General features: G+C 45.0%; 1 protein-coding gene across 1 annotated transcript in view; it reads right to left on the reverse strand.

Moving 5' to 3' along the window:
• COL4A4 (collagen type IV alpha 4 chain) overlaps positions 1-22524 on the reverse strand; it is a 105932-nt gene that overhangs the window by 10823 nt on the left and 72585 nt on the right. Inside the window, exons 34-44 of the mRNA XM_090284782.1 lie at positions 22268-22331; positions 19639-19713; positions 16124-16231; positions 15438-15545; positions 9431-9502; positions 8220-8348; positions 8012-8125; positions 6668-6823; positions 4508-4615; positions 3433-3441; positions 1796-1921 (exon numbers count right to left, since the gene is read on the reverse strand). Of these exons, the coding sequence (XP_090140908.1) occupies positions 1796-1921; positions 3433-3441; positions 4508-4615; positions 6668-6823; positions 8012-8125; positions 8220-8348; positions 9431-9502; positions 15438-15545; positions 16124-16231; positions 19639-19713; positions 22268-22331 (1069 nt within the window). The remainder of the gene's footprint in view (positions 1-1795; positions 1922-3432; positions 3442-4507; positions 4616-6667; positions 6824-8011; positions 8126-8219; positions 8349-9430; positions 9503-15437; positions 15546-16123; positions 16232-19638; positions 19714-22267; positions 22332-22524) is intronic.

Below are 22524 nucleotides of genomic sequence, written 5' to 3' on the forward strand. Positions count from 1 at the left end.
GGAGCTAGCATTCCTCAACCTCGAGTGTACAGTGTATACCGAAGTCTGGGGATCTTGTTCAAATGCGGGTTCCGACTCGGTAGATCTGGGGCGTGACCTTGTCTTGAGCACCGAGGACGGAGCTGGCTCTTTGTCCCCAGGTCATTAGGCTGTCCTGCCCCCATCTGTGCTCCTGCGGCTTCCTGTTGGGCAGTCCTGGCTCCTCTAAGCCCAATCGTCCCTTAAGGCTCTGCTCTGCTGCCAGCTCCTGCTGGGGTCTCAGTGGTCCCTGCGGTCCCTGCTCCTGTCTCATTCTCCTTAATGCCCTTTACTTGAAACTCCTTTAACACCCAAATTGTCATCTGCCGTTGCTTAGCACCCCTCTGTCCTGCTGGCCATTTCTGCCATGAGGCTGGAGACCCCGGAGGGGAAACAAAAAACACCCACATTGGTAGGGCCCACACCTAGTTCATACTTTATGACGAAGAGAGGGAATCTGGAAGTATTTACTGAACTGAATTTGCAGAACCCCATTGCAGGCTTACAGCTTCTGCTTCCAAGTTATCTTTTTAACAGTGTAGGGAGGCAGCTCTCAATACTGCAAATATCTACACTACAAGGCAGCTGGGTTTTAAAACCAGGTTGAGTGATGAGTCAGTCACCCTGCCTCACTGGGAGCCAAAGCAAAGAGGAGTTAGGCCAATTCCCTGGGCTCGTGGGCTGTAACAGAAAGTTGCCGCAATGGACACCCCATTAACTTGGTGCATGAACAGAGGCAGTGCAGCTAGTACCGACGGCAGCCCCCACACTGCTCTGAGGAGGGCCCCGGAGCTGTCTGGACGCCACCCACGAACTACTCACACTCCAGCCAAGCGGACATCTCTGGGGCCCTTCGCTACGCAGGTTCGCGGAAACATGGGAACAGCAGGCAGTGCAGAATTCCTACTTCCAATTCCTTTCTCCCTAAACCGAAAGGAGCTACAACCACAGGTGGGGCGGTGGTAAAATGAGAATGGGAATGGCCTGGTGCCTCTTAGGAAAGTTTGCACACTGGTTACTTAGAATCAGGGGCACTGCTAACTGGTATGAAAAGATCAGCGACCACCGGACGACCAGCCTGGGACCCATCAATCACTTTGTGAATCACCCAATGCAGCAGGGATCGGAGGACAGAAAATAAACAACTTGGGGGACACTTTTTAAAGGAAATGATCCTTCTTAAAGTATTTTTAAAGGAAAGGATCCTTTAAACAAGGATCCCTTTTTAAGTATTTAAACTTAAATAAGGATGCTGCTACCCTGACCAGGATTGAGCAGTGCTCAAATTGATTAGGTGAACAGTGCAGTTATTGCCATAACAGAGTGACCTGCCCTTGACCCCCCTTGCCCTCCTCCAAGGATTCACCCCGTTCTCCCTTCCCATAGCCTGTGTCTGCTCCAGAGAGCCCCAGTTCCGTTGTTTTTCATTCAGCATCAAGTCGACGGCTGTTAATGACTATGAATAAAGCATCTACTTGGTTGTGCTAAAAGGTTTCAAGACCTCATGTCTGAAAGCTGCCCAAGTATAAAAGATTTCAGTAGAATTTCAACATAAAAGTGGCAGGGACAAGTAGAGTAGATCCAATTAACACTGGATTAAACCTGTGGATAAGTGTAAAACAAAGGTACAAGGGGAAGAACATTTTTATAACCGCATCCACACTAGTTATTTAGGCTCAAAAAAAAAAAAAAAACCCTACATAGCAAAAGACTGAGGTTTTCATGTCAGCAATATGTATAGGACACAAATAATGAGCAATCAGTGTCAGGCTCGTACCTGGTCCTGGAGGGCCTCTCGTTCCGGGGAGCCCCATGGGTCCTTCTGGTCCTCGTGGGCCTGGTACCCCAGGAAGGCCCGGGATTCGGGGGCAGGCTTCCAAATCTGCAGGTGGCCCTGGTTCCCCTAAAATCGGAATCATCATTGGTGTCATGGATTCAAATGCTTACAAACAAGTTCCTTCCCCCATCTCAAGTTGGACGGGCTTCTGGCCCTACACTTAAATGTTGTCAAGAATGGTCCACAGCCCCATATAAGGCGCGGGAAGGTGGGGGACTGCTCATGTCAGTGCATGGAAACCTTCCAGAGAGCATTTTGTTGAATAAATGACTGAGCGAGTGAGTGAATGGGATCTCAAAGAAAGCAAAAGAGAAGTATGAAATAGCTTCGAAGGTTGGTAGGGTCAGCAATGATGTGGTGACTTTCACAGGATTTCTGACCTTGGGGCCACATTTTCCTGGGGACGCAGCCACAGGTGGTGTTGGGCGAGGTACTGGTGGGTTCTTAATGCTCAGCTTAGTGTGTATTTAACTCATTACTCTACATGGCAGCCAGTTGGCGGGGGGTGGGGGAGGGGAGCGCTCCATAGTGTCTGTTACTCAGAGAGAGAGAATTTCAGGGTTGGTAGAGCCACTAAAGCATGGCTTTTCACCTCGAGTGCATGCTGAAATTATCCAGGGCAGTTACAAAAAAATTCCTGCATCCAGCCACAGAAATACTGGTTGAACTGGAATAAAACATGGCCTGGCAGCGCCCAGCTGGGGAGCTTTGCAAAACTTCGGTGCTGGGACCCATCTAGGCTTATTAAGTAGGGATTTCTGGGTGGGGCCTGGCATCAATAACTTCTCCCCGGAGGATTCCAGCACAAGCCGGGACTGAGAAGCGCCAGGGTGAAGCTGCAGTTCTGACTTAGAGCACATCGGAATCATCTGGCCCCCTGGTAGGTGTCCAGACACTGGAGCCAGCAGGCCTGGGGCGGGACCCACTTCTGCGCAGCTAATGTGTTCCCGGTGAGGCCGATGGGGCCCATCGGGGGATCGCATTGTGAGAATCCCTGCTCTACAGGTTCGAAATGTTTTTCTTCTTTGGCTACATTCACATCTGTAAGGCGTTTTTTTTCTAAAGCTTCATTCAGTCGCCCTGCGAGCCATCCACAAGGAAGAAGAAATAATCACCAAACAATAATGATAACAGCAACATGTATTAAAAGCTTCCTCACGTATCAGGCCCTGTGCTGAGTGCTTTACAGTTAAGTGCTCGCAGCCAGCCTGTGTGTTTGCACTGCTGTTACTAGCATGTCAGAGGAAAGAACTGAGGCCCAGGCGAATGAGTGCTCTATCTAAGCTAACACATGGCAGAGTCTAGATTGGAATCCAGGGTGTTCTGGCTCCAGACTTGTCTTCTTAACTGCCACAGCATATTGCACTAGGAACCGGGCCTTGACGCCCTGCCATGAGGCTCAGCACCAAGAGTCTAATATGGGGTTACTATATCTGGAACAGGGAAGCAATGGTATTAAGACCAAATACAATAAAAATGTAGTAAAGTTTAATTCACAAATGCAGGGGGAAAAGGGAAGTATAGAAATGACTGAAAGCCAGATTTAGAGGCAATTACTCATTCATAGCAATGCTTACCTCTGGAACCTGGAGAGATCCAAAGGCCAGGAATGAGGCCACGCAACGATTTTCATACGGTGGGAAAAGATTTTAAATTGTGAATTAGTACAAACATGAAATAGATTGTCTGAGAACATAAACAATAATTTGGGAACAGCATCTTACTGACATGAGGAGTCTATTCAGTGCCACCAGCAAGAACAGCTCTGCTTTATTGATGTAGTTTTCATAGCTAGAAAATCCTGAAACAAAACTCTCGTGTGCAATATAAAACTCTAGTTTATTTTTCAGGGCAAATATGCCCTAATTTAATGTATGTAGAAATTCTGTCCCTTTGAAAGCTTCTGAAAATGCCATATTAATTGGCCAAGTTTTATAGGTTATACAAAGAAAGGAAGTGAGATACGAATCAGAGTGTAAACACGCTGTCATGGTGGATGATGATCCGCCATAAAGCGGTGCAGTTTATTTATTCTTTGGACGAGAGCGCTAATTTGGGAGATTGCAGAATATTGTGAACCGACACCACATTACCATAATATTGATTTAGGATCTTGAAGGATATTACTTCTGCCCAATCTCAAATACACATGTGTGTTTGCCCTTTCAACTGTTTCTTGGCTCATTTTGACATTATGATGAAAACGTGTCGTCTGCGAGGTTTAAATTAAATAGCCTTTCAACTTCATAGGAATTAATGTACTTTCCAGAAAACGTTAAATAAAACATCTCGTGAAATCAATGGGAATTCCAGGACAGGAACTGAATATACAATCTTCACTTATCAATAATCAAAGCAGTCTTTGCCTCTTGTGTGAGGAAACAGATTTATTCATCTTCGAAACAGTATCTGTAAAATCAACTCCTAATGTTCGAACTTGCTGTTTTAAAAACAGTCTTAGTTTACCAAACAGATGACTTTATAGTGTGGCCTGAAGTAAAATAACCATTATATCAAAAGGACTGAACTCATAAGAATGTGTGGTAATTTCAGAAGAATTCCTTTCTGAAAGATAACTGTCACAGTTAAGTGTTCACACAAAGGGCCATGTGTGGGCTGATGGGTGGAAATGGCTCAGCATGGGAAGCTCACCTGGAGGCCCAGGGGGCCCTTGTCTCCCTGGAGGGCCAGGTGAGCCCTTTTCTCCAGGTGACCCAGGAAGTCCGTGTGGCCCCTGCGGCCCCGGGAATCCCATTGGTCCTAAAAGGAACATATGAAAAATGAGCGCAGTGGAATGGAGCAATGCAAGGGCAGCAACAGTTTGGTGGACTGGATTGGGAAAGTTTCCACCAACAAAATGCAGGGCAAGCTGGCCTCGGGGTCGAGAGGAGTCTCACTTTTTTCTGTAAAGCTGAGAACTGCCTTTGTCTGAAGGAAATGCCAGAATCCATCAAAGAGACTCACGAGAATGGTTCCATGATCAAGACAAAACTTACTTAGAACACAAAGCCCTCTAATCCTGAACTTCCACTGGGGACAGTCACAGGACACCGGGTGAAGGTAAAATGAGGGAAGGTGCTTTGTTTCCTGGTGAAACAGGCTCCCAGACCTGAGTTTTCCCCACTCTCTTTCTCACTCTCAGTTTCCGCTGCACCAGCTCAAATCAAGCTCACCTCCTCCGGGAAGTCCTCCTGGAATCTCAGCCCAAGTCTGCTTGCTTTTTGATAACCTCTCACAGAAGGTGTCCCTTTATTCAGGTCTCTGATCGCAGTTTATAGTGATGGATATTTTAGTGTGAATTTCTGTGCGCCCTCCCAATGAAACTCTACACTTAATAAAAGTAGTGACTCTGCTTAAGTTTGCTCCTTACTATATTCCTATAAGTGCCTAATAAGTATTTGTGAAAACAAATCAAATATTTCCCACTCTGAGAATCTAAAAAGGTAAACTGAGGAAACTCCCTCATCCTTCTCACAGTTAAGCCCTCTTTGGCCCTTCTTCCCACTGGAATGAGAGGTTAGAAGTATGATAAGATGTTCCACCAATATTTCTAACTCTGTATATCCTTTCATAGGTCACTGTTACTTACACACATGCTAGATATCCCCAATCTGGAAGTTTATTTCAAGGTGGGGGGCAGTGTTCATGCTCTAGAGGAACAACTGGGGAGGAGGCATGTCTTAGTCGGGAAATGAACAAGGCTGTAGGGCCAGCCCCTCTTCCTGCCTCTTGGAGGCTAGAGTGATAGCATGTCTGTTCCATTCTGGGGTTCAATGATCCAAAGCCCACATAACTGCAGATACAAGCCATGTTCTCCAACATTGATTTTCTGGTTAACAGTAGGAGGGGTGTTGTGTACTGCTGTACAGGTTTGTACACTGCCCAATTCCAGGGGTGCCATCTCGTTGTAGGCAGGACAACCTTGGGGGAATTTTGATCTCCCCCCTGCCCCGATCTTTTGCCTTATCTCACATTTGGTTCAGAAGCAAGGCCGGGTACCAGTTATGGGACTCCTACAAGGTTCAGCACTTACTTCTCTGGTATAGAGCTTCCTTATTTATGACATAAGGAATTAAAAATGGTTAATCATTCTTGATTATCTTTCCAACAACAAAAAAAGTTCTATACACCTAGTAATTCTCTGAAATCCTGGTGACTAAAATGCCTCCAAATATTAGCAGCTAGGTAAAAATTGATTAAACATTGTAATCCCAATGGAGACTTATTTGTGTCTATAAAAGTGCAAAGTCAGCGGTCCAATACAGAAGCCACTAACCACAGGTGTCTACTGAACACCTGAAATTGGCAAGTCCAAGTTCAATTTTGCTGTAAGTATAAAAGACACACCAGACTTCAAAGGCGGGAAGAAAAAGTATCTTATTTGGTACAACCAGCCCTGATTGCTTCATTGATAATTTATATTGATTACATGTTAAATTAATATTTGAACATATTATGTTAAATGAAAAAAGTATGAACATTAATTTCACTTTTCTTTTTTACTTTTTAAAACGTGTCTACTTCATCTTTTCATTACACATGTAGCTGGCATTATATTTCTATTGTTCAGTTTGGTCTAGGAGATTATCAAGTATTTTTTTAGGAGGCTAAAGATGAACTTGTGTTTTTCCTCTTCCTTGTCCAATGTTTACCCAAACTTTAGGACTCCCTGGGAAGGCAGAACATTTGGGAAATGTAGCCACTGACTCCACAGAAAATAAGAACTCATTCATGGTGGTCCAGGGCCCCAGTCCCTTAAGGGCAAGATAACAAGTCTTCACATACGACTTATGGAACAACATGCATCCGTACCTTTCCGGCCAACTTCTCCATCACATCCTGGGAAGCCTTTGCGTCCCGGGGGGCCTGCTGGGCCCGGCGGCCCCGGACGCCCCGGCAGGCCACAGTCACCTGGGTCCCCTGGCACGAGCTCAACACTCCCAGGGCACCCTGGAGGTCCCGGAGGTCCTGACCATGGGGAGGAGGCAAAAAGATCCTTTCAGTCAAAGACAGATGCGTGTGCTGAGAGCTTCTCAAGGAAAGTAATTGAAGGGTTTGCAGGCGAGGGAACTAGGAGAACAGGAGAATCAATAGTATCAGAAGTGAACCAGACAGTAGGTCTCATGGAGCCTGAGGAATGGTGTCAACAGTTGGTCAGTGGCTGTTACACAAAGGAAACTAGCGAAGCTTCCCTTCCTAAAGAGCCAGTCCTTGTGGACGCGTCACTTTATGACTTCTGGTCGCATTGCCGTCCCACTGCTTTAATAGGACAGAAGATACATAGGTAGATAGAGAGATCGTAGATAGACAGATAGACAGATGGGTAAATGGATGACAGGCTTTCGAGAAATTTTGGCGCGTGTGAAAGAAATGTTCACTCCCTTGAACATCGTCCTATTTGAAAACAAGTGTCTACGTATAGAAGTTGAGCTCAAATTTTATTCTGCTAACACTGCACTCGTTTAAGCACTTCCTTTTGGCAGTAAAATAGAATTCTATAATATTGTAATCCCACCTCTACTGAACTGTTAAGCATTTAAAGATGGCGGGTTTGTGTCTCTCTGTGGGTCAGGCGGAAGATGACTACCTGCATTTAGCAAAACACTGCACTGAGCCATGCTCTTGCCCCAATTCCCCGCCCAGCTCTGGCCCAACCCTGTTTGGTTAAACTGCCCTGCGAGACTCTGTCCCTGGGAAGTGACGTGAGGAATGCAACGTACTGTTAACAGCACAGGAAGAGACTCTGCTTCCGTGTTTATGCCAGGCCTGGGTTCTGTCACTCTGGGCCAGCGGCAGAGGCTTATGGGGCAGGTGCTAGAGACCCACCCACCTGTAGGATGGGATTCCTTCCCACCAGCCATGGTGACCCCACATGCTCAGCCTCCCGCTGGCCATGGGAAATGCTTGCTCTGAGTGGGAGCCTGTACCCACAGAGAGGTGGTCTGCTAGGGTTGAAACAGAAGAGGGAGGGGCCTGAGCTCCGCTCCTAGGTATGGTCCTGCCCGCCCACCACTGCCCACATGCCCACCATTCCCACTGCCCCAATAATGGGCTGCTGAAGTGCTTCTCTTCTGCCATTGTCTGGCCCTACCTCCCTACAGAGCTGGCAGCCTCTAAGGAAGGGCACTGCCAACCTTGGCCAGGATCATCCCATACCTTGTGGACCATCAGGGCCAGGAGGTCCTTGATCTCCAGGTGGACCCGGGTAAGGAATGTCAGCCTTGGGAATTCTTCCTATGGCACCTGCAGGCCCAGGTGGTCCGGGTCTCCCTGAGGATGGACACGTTCAGATGTGAGCCTCGTTCCAATGGGAAGGTTTTGATTTCATCACTGAGAGAGAGAGGCAAAGCATTCTGCTTCTTACCTGGGGGGCCCGGGGGGCCTTTTTCTCCAAAGAGGCCTGGAGGAGAAACCCCTGGTCTCCCGGGGTCTCCGGTCTCTCCTTTCGGCCCAGGCATTCCCATTGGACCAGGTGGGCCCATTTCATCCAAACCTTAATGTAGAAGACAGCATTATCATTGTAGCTTCTCCTTGTTTGATCCTGAGGCAGGGGGCTGACCCAGAAGCAGCTTGTTCTGCTGAGACCGGCTTCAGCTTCAACGGTGACCCAAAGGCTGGGCCAACATTTACTATCTGAAGATCCATCACGCGGGTCACCATAGGCTTGATTGACTTTATAATTATTTTCCAGGTTAAAAACAACTTAGTGACAATACCAACCCTCTCACCTCTACAATGGAAAGCGTGAAAACAAATGAGCTCCAACCACATGCAATTATGAATAAACTGCTTTGAAACTGCACGTCAGTAGGATTACTGTAGAGTTTCACAGTGAAAAGGCAGAGCATCATTGGTTTCTTGGAGGAGACACACATTTCATCAGACTGTTTAGAACAGCCACTAAATGAATCCCACGTGGCCTAAATTTGACTTCTTGACCCTCTACGCTGTATAAAGATGCATCAGACTCAAATCTAGAAGCATGACAATTCAATCCTTTTCCTGCAGTCCCTCAGATCTGGGTTTGCTTCCAGCTGCCATGTCTGATTCTGAGCTATTTTTCTGCAGAGGCAATGCAACACATTTGCAATATATTAAAATAGCAGAACCAGCTAACGTGCAACTGTCTATGATTATCTATTTGTTATGTCAAAAATAACAGCAAATTTTTTTCAGGTAATTTGTGTTAGCAGCAGGTTTTTTGAGGAATGCTAAAAATACTAATTAGAATGCACGTGGTTGTCCTTGGCATTACTATGCTGAAAACAAATAAAAATCCCAACTATTAATTTGTTCTTCATATTAACATTGGGAAATCGAGCTCTACCTAAGCAGTTGCTCAGGGTATTTTTAGTAGAGCGGTCACCCTAAGCAACAGCACAAAGCATCGTTAACCCACCATGTCGGGTATTCCCAAGTGTCCTTTTTATGGAAGTCATCTTTAGCATTCCCATACTGCATCTCTAAGCAAAGTCAGTTTGCTTAGTTTCACAACTGAAATCGTGTGAAGTGAGGAAATACCTACCAGAGATGCACTGATTGCGGGTAAGTCTCTCACGGGGGGGTTCCTCTTACCTGACACTCCTTTGGCTCCTTTCTGACCCTTTAAGCCGTGCAAACCGTTCAGGCCGGGTAGCCCGGAAGGACCTGCAACACATCACAGGCCTGTGAACCCCCAGGAAAAGACCAGCCCTTGGACTTCACTGGTCACAACTCACAGGCACATCTCAGAGGAGAGGGACAGGTTCTCCCGGTGGGAACCATGAGATCGTCCCATCTGTGCGTCATTACCAGGGCTGAGTCCACACCAGTGGTTACTACGTCACACATTCATTGGATGGACATTTCCTGCCGAGACCACTTATCACATCCACGTCTTTCATCTGAAAGAACTGCTGTGGGTTTGTGACCATTTCGGGAACATCTTTGTCTCTGGGATTCCTGGATCATGGTGTGTGTAGTGCCCTCCAATTTTACTATAATAAAATCACCTTAAATGAGGAAATCACTTGGATGGGAGCAAATCCCGGCCTCCCTTTTTCCAGGTTCAGGAACTTTTCACTCCACCATGGCCTTCAGATTCTAACTTCTGCAGGACCTGGTCAGGCGGATGTAGTAAGACAATAAGGGCAGGTGGGGCCTGTGGCATACTGAGGAGTCCACGCCCTACCTAATTTGTTTTTAAGCACTGTGCTACACATAAAAAAAAAAGTCCTGAAGGTCAAATTTGGCTGCAACTCTTTCTTTGCAACCCCTTCTTTCAAAGAGAATTGTTCTGAGGCCTCTTTTCAGAAACTAAATTTATTTCATGATGATCACTGTAAACTTCCTTCTCTGTAGTTAGATGTGATGCCATCAATGCCTTCATCTTCTTCCAGAATCTTCTGTCAGACATCAGTACAGTTCCCTAAGGAGACCCACCTGATTTTACTTAAGTTGTCACTGAACACTGGGCGCCTCTACATCTACAGATTTATCAATTCACAGGGGTGGGCAACAGTTGGTTTATCGTTGTAAGTATGCAAAACACAAAGTTTATCCTTGTACTAGTGTTTATTACTTATTGTATTATTTCCCATACAAGCAACTGTAAACCCATCTTTGCCCACCCCTGTATAGATATATATGTATATATTTCTATTATAATAGCATATCCTGTTATAATATACAAATGTATAGATTTAGAGGGAGAGAGTAGAGGGAAGAAGAGGAGGGAGAGAGGAGGAAATAAGATGACTGATACACAGTGAACATTCCCCCGGTGCTGAGTGCTCTGTCATGAGCCTCACACACATCGCGCCTCACTGATTAACCCGGGGAAGAATCTTCTCCTCGGCCCCTGGCCACGCCTGGTAACCTTCCTCTTTCGTTCATGGTTCTTCCAACCAGCGGCTGTTCATTCTTACCCAAGGCTCTAAGCCCCTCGGGGCACAGCCAGCCATTCATCCAGCGTAGGGCCCTGGGATAACAACAGCCTCCGCTTACACGACTAACACACAGGAAGTGCCTGTCCCTCCATCATGACAGCCACTTAGGCCCCCTCGATGCCCGGATGGCCTGCTCATGCTGTACAACAGCCATGTCTTTGGGGAAATGGCTTTTTTTAGGTAAATGAGTTGAGTGCAAGATCGGATCTTAGGAACCTTCTGATGTCCCTACTTGACCTATCTCCTGGCACACAGTAGGTGGTCAGTAAGTGGTGAATGAGGGAATGAGTGAACGAACGCGTGACTGAGAGAATGTGGAACGTGAAGGAGTGGAGAGAAAGCTGTAAAAAATGTGGACGGCAACTCCTATTCCACGTCACATCTTTCTGTGATAGAGTTGTGACAAGATTTGGGGAAGTTAGAGGTATCCGTTTGAATATAAATAATACAAGGGCTCATTATTATCTGTTCATTCAAGCAAGTCCTCTGTGGACTTATTAGAAGATGGAAATTAGTTGATTCCATTTTATTTATTATCAGTACTTGAAACAGACAGTTACTCTATTCTTAAAATCTAAACTTTAGATTGGTGCAAATAAGCCATATTCTCTAGCACCAAAAAAAAAAAAAAAAAAATGGGGGGGTGGGGGAAATGCACCCTTACTTTCCCTAAAGATCTTATTTCCTACACTTCATAACAGTTCTGTTTTAGTTTATTTTCCAATCCTCTTTTCTATTTATGAGCCAATGTTCCAAGTTTGCACCAAAAGAACACACAGACCTTCCCCATCTGCCAAATCTGGATGTTTACTGACTGCAATCTATCTGAAATGATAATAAATTTTAAGACGACTTTTCTATTTCAATGTGTTCTGATCTCCAGCCTCAGCCACCAAGATTGATGGCCTGAGGGGGCTGGCTGGGGGTGGAGGGCCTGAGCTTCTGCCAACTCTCCATTGTCCCAGCAACACGTCCGGATCCGGGCCTGTCACTGTCCCAGCCCCTGCCATGGGTGGACTGGCCGCCCCTTCTCTGACCCAATGTTATCTTTCTAAATTGAATGCAGCTACATCTGGGCAGGGTTTTAAGGGCAATTTTTCCTTTCAACAGAAAGCCTTCTATCGACCCCATCTCTACATCAAAAGTTGTTCATGCATAAAATATACACAGTGACGACGAGAGGCTAGCAAAGCCCAGTTCTTAGTAATGAGGAGTTCCAGTCACCTCTGTGGACGCCTTCCTGCTCACAATCATCATTTCAAGCGGCATCGCACGGCACTCACAGGCTGGGCTCCCCTCCAGCCGGAGCGTCCAGCCTCCGCTCCAGCCACAATCGTAATCCTAGCTTCCAAGTGGGCCAGTCAGGTGACTGTGTGACAGTCTCTGCTCTAAGGGTTCTCCTGTCCTAAAGTCTGAAAACACACTATCCCCACAGGCTTTTCACACAGCCTTCCATTTTGAACAATGGGACCAATTTGTCCCTGTTCATTGGGGACTTTTCAGTTCCAGCAGGGAAGTTCCACGTCCTCAGATGCCCCCTCGGTCCCAGGCAAACCCGGACAGCTGGTCACCTTGACATGAAAGCTGATGGGAAAGACAGACCTACGTGACCATCAATAGCGGTTGCGCAAAGTTGAAAACTTATCAAAACAGATTCTGAAATACGATTCAATATTCTTTTAATTCAGAAAACACATGAGTATCTGCTAAAGGAATGCGCAAGAGCATAAGGCATGGCCTCCTACCCCAGGGAGCTGCAGCCCCCAGAGTATTTAGTAACAGGCTCTGAATGAGGCGCTGAGGACCTGGAGAGAAAGAATCCCTTACTGGACAGAACAAACAGGTGATTACCTCATGACTGGTCAGTGCTCTGGGGGCCAGGGGCAGGGGCGGGGGCAACACTCGGCTGTAAATTCGAGGGAAAATGTTTCCGTGATTTTCACAGTCTAGGATGCATGGTATTTCTTGGCTGATAAAAGACATTCCAAGGTATTTTATTTCTCTTTCTTTATTTTTTTTATTTATTGACTTAAGAGAGAGAAACATAAAGCTGCTGTTCCATCTAATTGTGCATTTGCTGGCTGACTCTTGCAGGTGCCCTGACTGGGGATCGAACATGTAACCCGGGTGCCCAGGGATGACATGCCAAACAACTGAGCTACCCGGCAAGGACCCAAGCTTTCTTGCTTATGAAATACTTCACTTGCCACCGACCAAAATAACTCAAGCCACATTATTTAGTCATTGCCACGCTACAGGGCGGTCTTTCGGTCCCCAATATTCTAATCCTATATAACGTCCAACTAGGAATTGGGTGTCTTCCTTGTAGAGGGCACATGCACTTGGAAATTAAAACCTAGGAATCAAGCCACTTTTAGCATATGTTTAAGTTAAAGTTTCTATCTCACTGAACACAAGCGTGACTCAGAATCCATATGGCCGGCTCGAGCAGGGCAAACAACTTGGAGCTCAGCAGCTGGTTTGTTCAAACCAGAAAATCAGGCCCCTTGACTTATTTAGCACATACTTCAAATATTTAGTTTCTCAGTTCAAAGTGTTTCTGCTGGAGTCTGGTTCATTTTTATACCAGCAGGATACAATGCAACAACGGATTTATATGGTCGGCATTTTAATTTTTAGGACCCAATTTCAGTTTCCTTTCTTTTCAAGATGGGACTTTTCACAGTGACACATCGCCACCGCGTGGTCATGGGCACACTGACGCGTCCATCGGTAAACGGGTGTGAATACTGGGGTGGAGATATTCATTTCCTTACTTTCTTTTCTTAACAAACTTATTATTTCCAAGCACAAAATTATGCTATGGTTGGAGATTACCTTTCCAGTAATTTTGTTATTTGATCCATTTATTAGCTTTTAGGTTTTTAACTAACATATCATACTGACGTTATGTAATAAACTCAAGGGAAGAAGGAATCAACCAGAGTCCGTTGAGCCTTGTCGTTTTAGTCAGACGTGGGTGTATACTGTTATGGCACGAACGGGCTTGAAAATCCTTGCTATTTTACTGAACTAGGATGATAGGAAGAAGTGGAAATGCAGTAGGAGTGGCTAATCATGGAAAATGTATTCTTTCGGTTTTTTAGCAAATTCATCTTCCAGACACTCAAAAAAAAAAAAGTCGAAGACTACCCCAACCAGGGCTGTAGAACGTGACCAACCCAGGAGAGGGCCACAAAAACCAGAGAAACCCTCACAAGGACATGTTATAATGTTGTTAACCTTACATTTCTCACACATCACTGAATCTTTGCTTTATTAAAATGACCAAAAAAAGGGGGAGGGGAGAAAAGCAATACCACAATATCTTGTCTTGTGATGATAACTTTCCCCCTCAAGTCATTTGGTGGCACAGACATTCCTGTGTACCAACCTTTTAAAATAAAAACTTCTCTCTCTGCAGAATTGCCCCGGGTCACATGCCATCGGGCCACTTGCAAGGAAAGCGCGATTACTTGAAAGCTCTCTGATGACTGAAGAGGTGAGTGTGGAAAAAAAGACGTTTACATTTTCAAAACAATGTCAGCTCAAAGGTAAGGGTTCCCTACTCTCCCAAGGGGAGGTACTTTTCAATTTGATCGCAATTCAGTGCATGTGCGAGTCCCTAAGCAGAGGCAAGTGGGAGGAAGAGGGGAGACGGAAAGAGCGGGGTTTGGTTCCAGAAACCTACCCAGTAGCCTTGAACCTTCAACTGCTGATTGATTGAGGTGAAGACCCTCATCTTCATAGCTACTAGCTCAGTTGTTCATTCTTCGATGTGTTCATTTCTTCACTTATTAAAAATACAAGTAACCGACCAATGGACTTATTGGGTATCTACCGAGTGACAAGGATGTCAGAATCATCCTTGCTTTAAAAAGAATCACGTTCTACTCAGGGAAAAAGACCTTTGAACGAACAAGTGTCATACAATATAAGTGTTACCCTCGAGGTACATACAGAGAACCCATGGAAACAATCTTGTTCTAAAGTGAAGGAAATGAACCAAAGAGGAATAAGTTCCATAGATGAACGGAGGAGGATATGGACATTGTATAATTATATTACACTATGTTATATGAACCACACCTATATTATAACATATCTACTATATTTTTAAAGGCCAAGACATGCAACCAGGAAAAGATGTTTCTTTATGAAATGAAGTTAATGAATACTAGTTCTTCCATAGCATCTTATTTTTGTCTCTCCCTTCTACTTAGCACAACTGGTAAATACATATTTATTTATACATATAGATTTAATGTGTCTCTCCTACTACACTGTGAACTCCATGGAGCAGGAACCATGTCTATTTCCTTCAAAATTGTGTCCTAGTGTCTAGAATCCAGGACAGAATAGGAGCTTGATGAGCTGCCTAGGGAATGAATAAATGGCCCTGGACCTTAGGGAAAACACTGGGGGAAATGCCCTCGGAAAAGGAGACGGGAACAGCATCATTCTGGCACAGGGCAGGTCAGGAGACAAGGGGAACACTGCCTAAAGCCCTGGGTAAGAAAGAACAGGAAGGCGCTTATGACATCATGGGGAAGAGCCGTGACCCAGACCAGGGTCCCTCAGGTGCTGGAAAGGCTCTATGGGTTTGTCCTCATGGGCCTGGATCTTTCTGATGGGTCAGGCTTCCTCTGACTTACCTTTTATTCCTGGAAGACCCGGCAGCCCTGGGTCCCCAATGAGGCCTCTTGGGCCAGGATCCCCCGTTTCTCCTGGATGTCCCATGGGCCCAGGCATCCCCGGATTACCTGAGGATGACAGGGAGGTTTTGCACACGCCCAGATGATACATGAGCTACATTAACTGGGAAGGTCCTCTTTGCTTGTAATGTATGAGGCACTTAAACCAGGAACCGCTGTGTTATTTTTCTTCGTAGACCTCCTAACTCGAGGGAGAAAAATACACTTAAGCTCAGAAGGAGAAAATACACTTTGGAGTGATTCAAGTTGCCAATTACAACTTTCAACTCTCACTTTATTCTGAATTGTCAAGAAGAAGAGCCATTCAAATGTATATGTAATATTTACCTGAAGTCCAAAGGAGAAAAGACACCCCGCATCCTGAACTGTAGGTAAATTAGGAAGGGGTGGAAAGGACCTTCTATCTGTCCCACCATCCCTCTGTGCCTGGCACCCTGCTAGGCCCTCCACAGGTGTTGACTTAGTTTACTCCCCAGGCAACCCAGTAAGATAGGGCCAGCTCCCCCTGACAGGTAAAGAATAGGTAAGTTTAGGTAGCTTCTCCAACGTTCCAGGTCTGGGAGATGGCAGATACCACAAGAGATAGGTAAGTGCCTGGGAAGATTCCAGGCTTCCTTTCAAAGTACCTGGACACCCTGGCAGTCCGGGGGAGCCGGGCAGTCCTGGCCTTCCTGGTGGTCCTCTGGGCCCTTCGACACCAGGCAAGCCCTTCTCTCCGGGAGCTCCAAAGTGCCCTGGACGAAGAAGGATCAAAAAGCTGAGTCATTGCAGATTGCTCTTCAAGGCTGTGAATCTATGAAACCTGCAGCTTCAGCCCTTGCTGGTCTTTTCTAGACTTTTTTTTATATTAACAATTTGTCTATTGAAAAAAACAACAGTAAGGAAAAACTAAAAACAAAACACCTATAATCCCACCACTTTCCACAATTCTTACATGGATGCAAAGTGTAAATAATACCCACAATTTTATATTCTGATTTTTTAAATTAGCATTGAGTCATAAGTAATTTTCCAAGCTTGTCATCATTTTTCTAACTATTGTTTTTAAATGACTGATAGCTTGCTGTGTTCAGCTAAATTAAATTAATTAATTCAATTTTTTCCTACTATTGACTGTTTAAGGTTTTTTTCTCTTTGCTATTTTGCATAATGATTTTTATACATCTTTAATACTTTTTTCTATGATTAAATGATTTCCTTAGGAAAATTCCTAGGAGTAGAATTTCTAGGTAACATAGTATGATGTTTTAGGTCTTTTTATTCATTTAAAAATGCTGAGGTATTTAAAAGAAAACCACAGCTATCATGGAATTCCATTCCTAAATACTTCAGGAGGTATGTCAGAAAAACAGTATTTTCTTACAGGGCCAAAATAACATGCTCACAGCCAAGAAAATTAGTAGCAATCCTTAATATCATCTAATACTCATTCCCTACTCGAATTCCCCCCGTTTCCCCTTAATGGCCTTCACAGTTGGTTTGTCCACACTGGGTTCCATTCCAGAAGCACACACGGCATCAGGCAGGGACAGCCCTTCAGTTAAGAAAACGACTCCAGTCCCTTTCTCAGGACACTGCCTTGCTGAAAGGAAAGTTCAGTTGTCCCCTAGTCCTCCAGCTCAGACCAGTGAGCACGGGGTTCCTGGTGGAGGTGGCCACGTGGTTTGGATTAAGTGCTGCACCAGCTCACACCACCGCCTGAGACCGCCCGCAGCTTGTTCCCGCATCCAAGAGCAGGGCATGTGCCCACTGAGGCCTTTTTAGGCGGTTGGTTTGCTTCTCGCTAATAAGGATGAAAGGATATTCCAGACTTACATTAAATTACACTGCTTGGATCACTAGCGAAGATGACTATGTCCCCGTGTGTTTATCTGCAATGTGTGACTTCAATACAATTCATGTTTATGGCACACTGACAGTGTGCTAAAAATACCTGGCTGCATCCCAAAATAAAATATACAGCTCTGTATTGACAAACCTATCGGGGGCATAGTTATTATTTATTGCAACCTATTATACATGAAACAAGACGACATTAGTCTACACCTGCTCCCTGACCAAGAGCCTCTCCGTGTGTTATCTGATTGACCCTGAAAACATCCATGCAGTAAAGCTAAGGCAGCATTACTCGCACCCCCAAACGAAAAGACTGCGGCCTTGGAAGGCGGGCCCTTCCCGTCTCAGCTGCCGCAGGAACAGAGCTTCTGAGTTCACGGGACACGTTTCTCTCTGAGCTGAAGGGGGCGGCGGAGCTGGGCCCAGTACCGTCGCACGTAATCCCAAGGCCACGCTGTGACCTCTCATTAGCCTCATGCAAATTTGATACAGCTCTTGCCAGTCAATAGAAATCACATATTTCGTTAACTCTGAGCGGGTGGATCACATAAGATGTAATTTTTACATTTTAAGCTCCAGCTCCAGCATAAGGGAAAGGGAACACTTTCAATGGCGCTAACCACAAGAGACCAGGGAAGTTAGGCCCAGGCCCAGTTTCTTGAAAAAGGTAGCCTCGGTGTAAAATAACTGAGATTTATCGTTTTTTAATTAAATAATTAGGTAATAACAAAGGGTGCCATTTTGCAATACTTTCAGCTTATAAGTTTGTACTATCTTCACATAAAAATACCAATACATGTAGAAAAACCTCTTAATGTTTTCTGACCAGTGAGGATGACAATGACATTTTACATTCGTGTAGCAATTTTTAGTTTTCCAATTGCTCCTGAGGAATTTCAGTGGACCCTCTGAACGAGCCTGCCACGTGCACCGGGCCAGTTTACAGCGGAGGAAACTGAGCTCCGAGGTGCGAAGCAACTTGCCAAAGCCACGTGCACCGTAATAATGAAGCTGACTTTGTACCACTGATTTCCCTTTCTGAGACGTCCCCCTCTGGCACTTGTCATGAACCCCCATAATGCTAACCTCAAAACTATCTTCCCCTCCAAAGGCACACTTCAGCTATACATTTCTGTTAAAATATTAAATTATCTACGGATATTTGACCATGTCAGAGGTAAAAGACCCATATGAAAGAGAGTGGGAAATGCAGCCACTGTGACAGCTTGTTTTTCTGTTAGACTTCCCTTTGGGCAATCATGTGATGTCAAAACAAAGAAATAAAATTTCCCACAATCGTTCTGCTCAGATGTTCTTTCCGTTCTACGGAATGAAACATGACTATTGCCAGAGAGAGCTTCAAAATAATGCACAGAACTATTAATGGGGGGTGCTTTAATTTATAAGGGACCCATCAAAATACAAACCTGGTTTCTAACCCATCCGCTATCGGCAAAATGACGTTGGGCCTAAGTTATTTACCAGTCACCTACGGATGGACGTTGTTCTTTGCATGCAATGGAGAGCCTTGTGGATGCACCTTTGTGCACCTGATTGTCGCCTTAAGGTAAATTTCTACAAATAGAACGCCTGAGGGGAAGAGTCGGCATCTTTTGCCAGCTGTGGGTCATGCACTGTAGCCGCCACGGCCACCTCGACCGGAGCGCAAGAACCCACGGCTGAGTCACAATACATTCTGAGCAATTACACGTCAACTGTTAGCGATAAACAAGGCACAGCTTTGAAGAAATTAGACTTGTCATTGGTGACGAGGTTTTACGTTGGTTCGGTTTGGTTTTCGGTAAGTTAGGTGTTTCGTAAATGAGCTATTCAGTGATACCAACAACGGCACGTGTCCCTGGCATTCCCGCATGCTCTTCTAAGCAGGGAAGAAAGGGCTGGAATGAAGACCAGCCGCTGTACTCAGCGTGAGTGGTTATTGCTAATGTGGCATCTTTAATTATAGAGACTGCAAACTGGTTCAAGTTTTAATTGTTTCAACAGCATCTTCTACTGTGTCGAAATCTGGGCATGCCCGGGGCATATACTGTCATGTCAACGTCATCCATCAGGGGGGCCGTGACAGAATAAAGACTGTGAATCCCTGGTGTGTAACCCGGGGGTCCTTGTCAGCCAGGACTGCCATGTCGTGTTTATACATAATCCTCTGATATGTATCTTAATGGCAAAGCGGGGAGAAAACACTGACATAATCATTGCAGACGCAGAGGACAAAGTAATCGTTCTCTTCTTCAAACCGAACGTATTCGTTTTTTGTTTTAGTAAGAAAAATGCGTAGCTGTACCTGGACACCCGGGACTACCAGGCTCACCCTTTGGACCAGGTGGCCCGAGCTGACGGGCAGGGTCGCCTTTGTTTCCTGTAAGTGACAAAACGCACACAACGTTACGTAGGAGAATTTAATTTTGTCTCATATGAGTGACTTAATAACTTTCATAAATTTATCTTTATAATTTGTCTTTATAGTCTATCTTCAGATATTCTGCGGGAGGATTCTTTTTTTTAATGCTTTAATTTCCCACATAAGGACAAATGGAAACACAGATGCAAGATGTATGTAAACACACACAATTTTATCATTGATAACAATCATAGGAAACTATAAATCTTAAAGAAGTTTAAACTTTTAAATTCCCTAAAATAGTTTCAAATTTAGGCATCAGTTTAAGAGATTCCCTGGCGTGGAGTAACTCTATCCTTATGTTGTGTTTTTGAAACAAAAACAGGTTGTTTTAGCCGCTGCAGCCACATGTCAAGCCCTCTGCAAGGAAGCTCAACTTAGTGTTCTTGCGAAAACAAAACCGCAAAGTCACACTTCACTGATGCTTTCACAGGAAGTGGCACATTCAAAGGCCGTTGTAGGCAATGACACCTATGGCCCAGGCTGCTGCCAAGCGCTTCCGGACCCAAGGCCTTACGTCAGTAGTGGGAGCCCGTTATAAATGGAGGGCTCAAAACGGGGTGGCCAGGAAGGGTTGCAAGGGACGAAGAGAGCTAATCAGGCATGTTCGCTAACACCTGCCCACCAGCACTGCTTTCTCACAGGTCCCACCTACCCCCTGTACCGGGTTCCCTTCCATCTGACCCTCCTCCAGTTGTCGCTGATTATTTGAGGAGCAGGAATTTGCCAGTCCCTGGTCAGCCAATCTCCCCTTGAGAAGTTGTAATACAAAGTGAGAATTGGCGGTCACTGGCTATTGACGCAGAAAGCCAAGGAAAAAAGAACATTATCACAGCGCCCTAATGTGGAGCATGTTGGAATGCAATTCAAACGTACTCAGGAAGGATACTAAGTAGAGGGTGATGAAACCCGCTGGCAGGTAAGCAAAAAGAGGCTGTGGGGAATGGCAGAGGACTCGCAAGAGAGCCCCATGGGTTCTGTTAACCAGCATGACTGTCTGGCAGAACTGTGTCTCCTCTCTGCGGGCCTCATAGGGTATCTTTTACTCTATGTATCTGGAGTGCATTTCAGTTCCTTGCAAAATGCTGCCTGATAGAAGCACAAAGGAAATAAGGAGCAGGTTTGTACTTTGAGAGACGCAAAGGGACTAGAGTAAATTTATAGGGAAGTAGAAGAGGAGTGAGTTCTGAGTCCGAAAGCTATAAAATGTCTAAAGTCAGATATGAAAATTTCCCTCTTTGTAACCATTTCTGAAGAAGAAGAGATCTATATTATTCTTTCTGAATAATTGTGTGCATGGTTTATTTTTATTACATATTTTCTTACAATTATATCATATTATTGATGTAGTTTCTGTCAAAGGGTAAAGCATGTATCATTGGTAATAAGGGAGAAGATTTTTAGGTGGTTCATTAGTTAGTAGTTTACACTTTAAAGGTTTTTTTAACTGCATTAAAATAAAATATAACTGCATATCAAACCTGTGAATTCACAGAGAGTGGGGCTAAAAAGGTGAATCATTTTAGAGCAGATTTAAAAATATTAGACCAATGGTATAGAAAAAATATTAACCCAACGGTATAGAAAAATAGTAAAAGTATTAAAGTAAAAGTATTAAAGGTTTCATGCAAACATTGCAATTTAAGATAGACTGATTTCTCTTTATGTGCTTGTGTATGTGAGTAAAGAGTTAATGAAATCTCTCTCTAAGAACATTTCTGACATTGGGTCACCTTTCTGTTTCTGTTCCCCAGAAACATCATAAAAGTAGAATATAGGTTGTGTTCCAAGGCACAAGGTAAACAGGCCTATAGCCTGTTTGTAAATAAAGTTTTATTGGCACTTAGCCACACCCCTTTGTGTAATGTCTATGGCTGCTTTCTTTCATGGACAATCGAGCTGTTGTGACGGAGACCACAAACTAAAAATATTTATAATTTGTTCCTTCAAAGAAAGCATACTTGCTGACCCTTGAATTACATTAAAAAGTAACCCAACTGTACATTGCATGTGGCCCAGGGAGTCTTAAGTGAATTATTAACTAACACCCGGTGGGAAGTCCTGGCTTTGGCCTTTGTGGGCTGTGACTCTTACACCCGGGACCCTAAACACCACCCCTGCCGAGTCCTTAGAGATTCTGGCCTCTGTGGGGCACAGGGCTTCTCAGCCACGGTCGACAGTGAGCGCCCGTGAGGACCCAATCTCACGGCACCTGAGCTGTCACTTAGGGAGCTGCAGTCACTCCAGGGACGGCTGCAAGGACTCCCCCTGAGGGGCACAGCCTGATGTGCCCTACAGGCTTGCTGTTGACTGCCTGGTACTCTTGGATCTGAATGACAAATGCGGGTGACTTGGGTCTGAGTGTGTGACTACCTAGAAGAGCCTAAAAAGAACCCCTGGGTGTTGCAGTTTGATTAGGGTTTGCTTTTCATGCAAAAGGTGCTCCCACACGATGTTACAAACACCCAGGATTATGGGATCGATGGCCGGCTGCTGTATTTCCAAACCATACCTTTAGGTCCTCTCGTCCCATCAATTCCGGAAGCTCCAGGGAGCCCTGGAGAGCCTGGCTCCCCCTGAGAGTTTAATGAAACAGAAGGAGAACCTTAATTGGGTTTCACATACCAGTGACACAGGCATGACATAATCCAGGGCCAATTTTCCATAACCAATTTGGTGTTTATAACTCGCAGTGGTAAAGAGACTTAGAATTGCGTCGCAAGCACACCACTCCACGTGTCTAGTTTTTAGAAGTGGATGGAACTTCAG

Source organism: Furipterus horrens, unplaced genomic scaffold (genome assembly GCF_987537825.1).
Source record: "Furipterus horrens unplaced genomic scaffold, mFurHor1.1.pri manual_scaffold_1, whole genome shotgun sequence".
Taxonomy (NCBI): Eukaryota; Metazoa; Chordata; class Mammalia; order Chiroptera; family Furipteridae; genus Furipterus; species Furipterus horrens.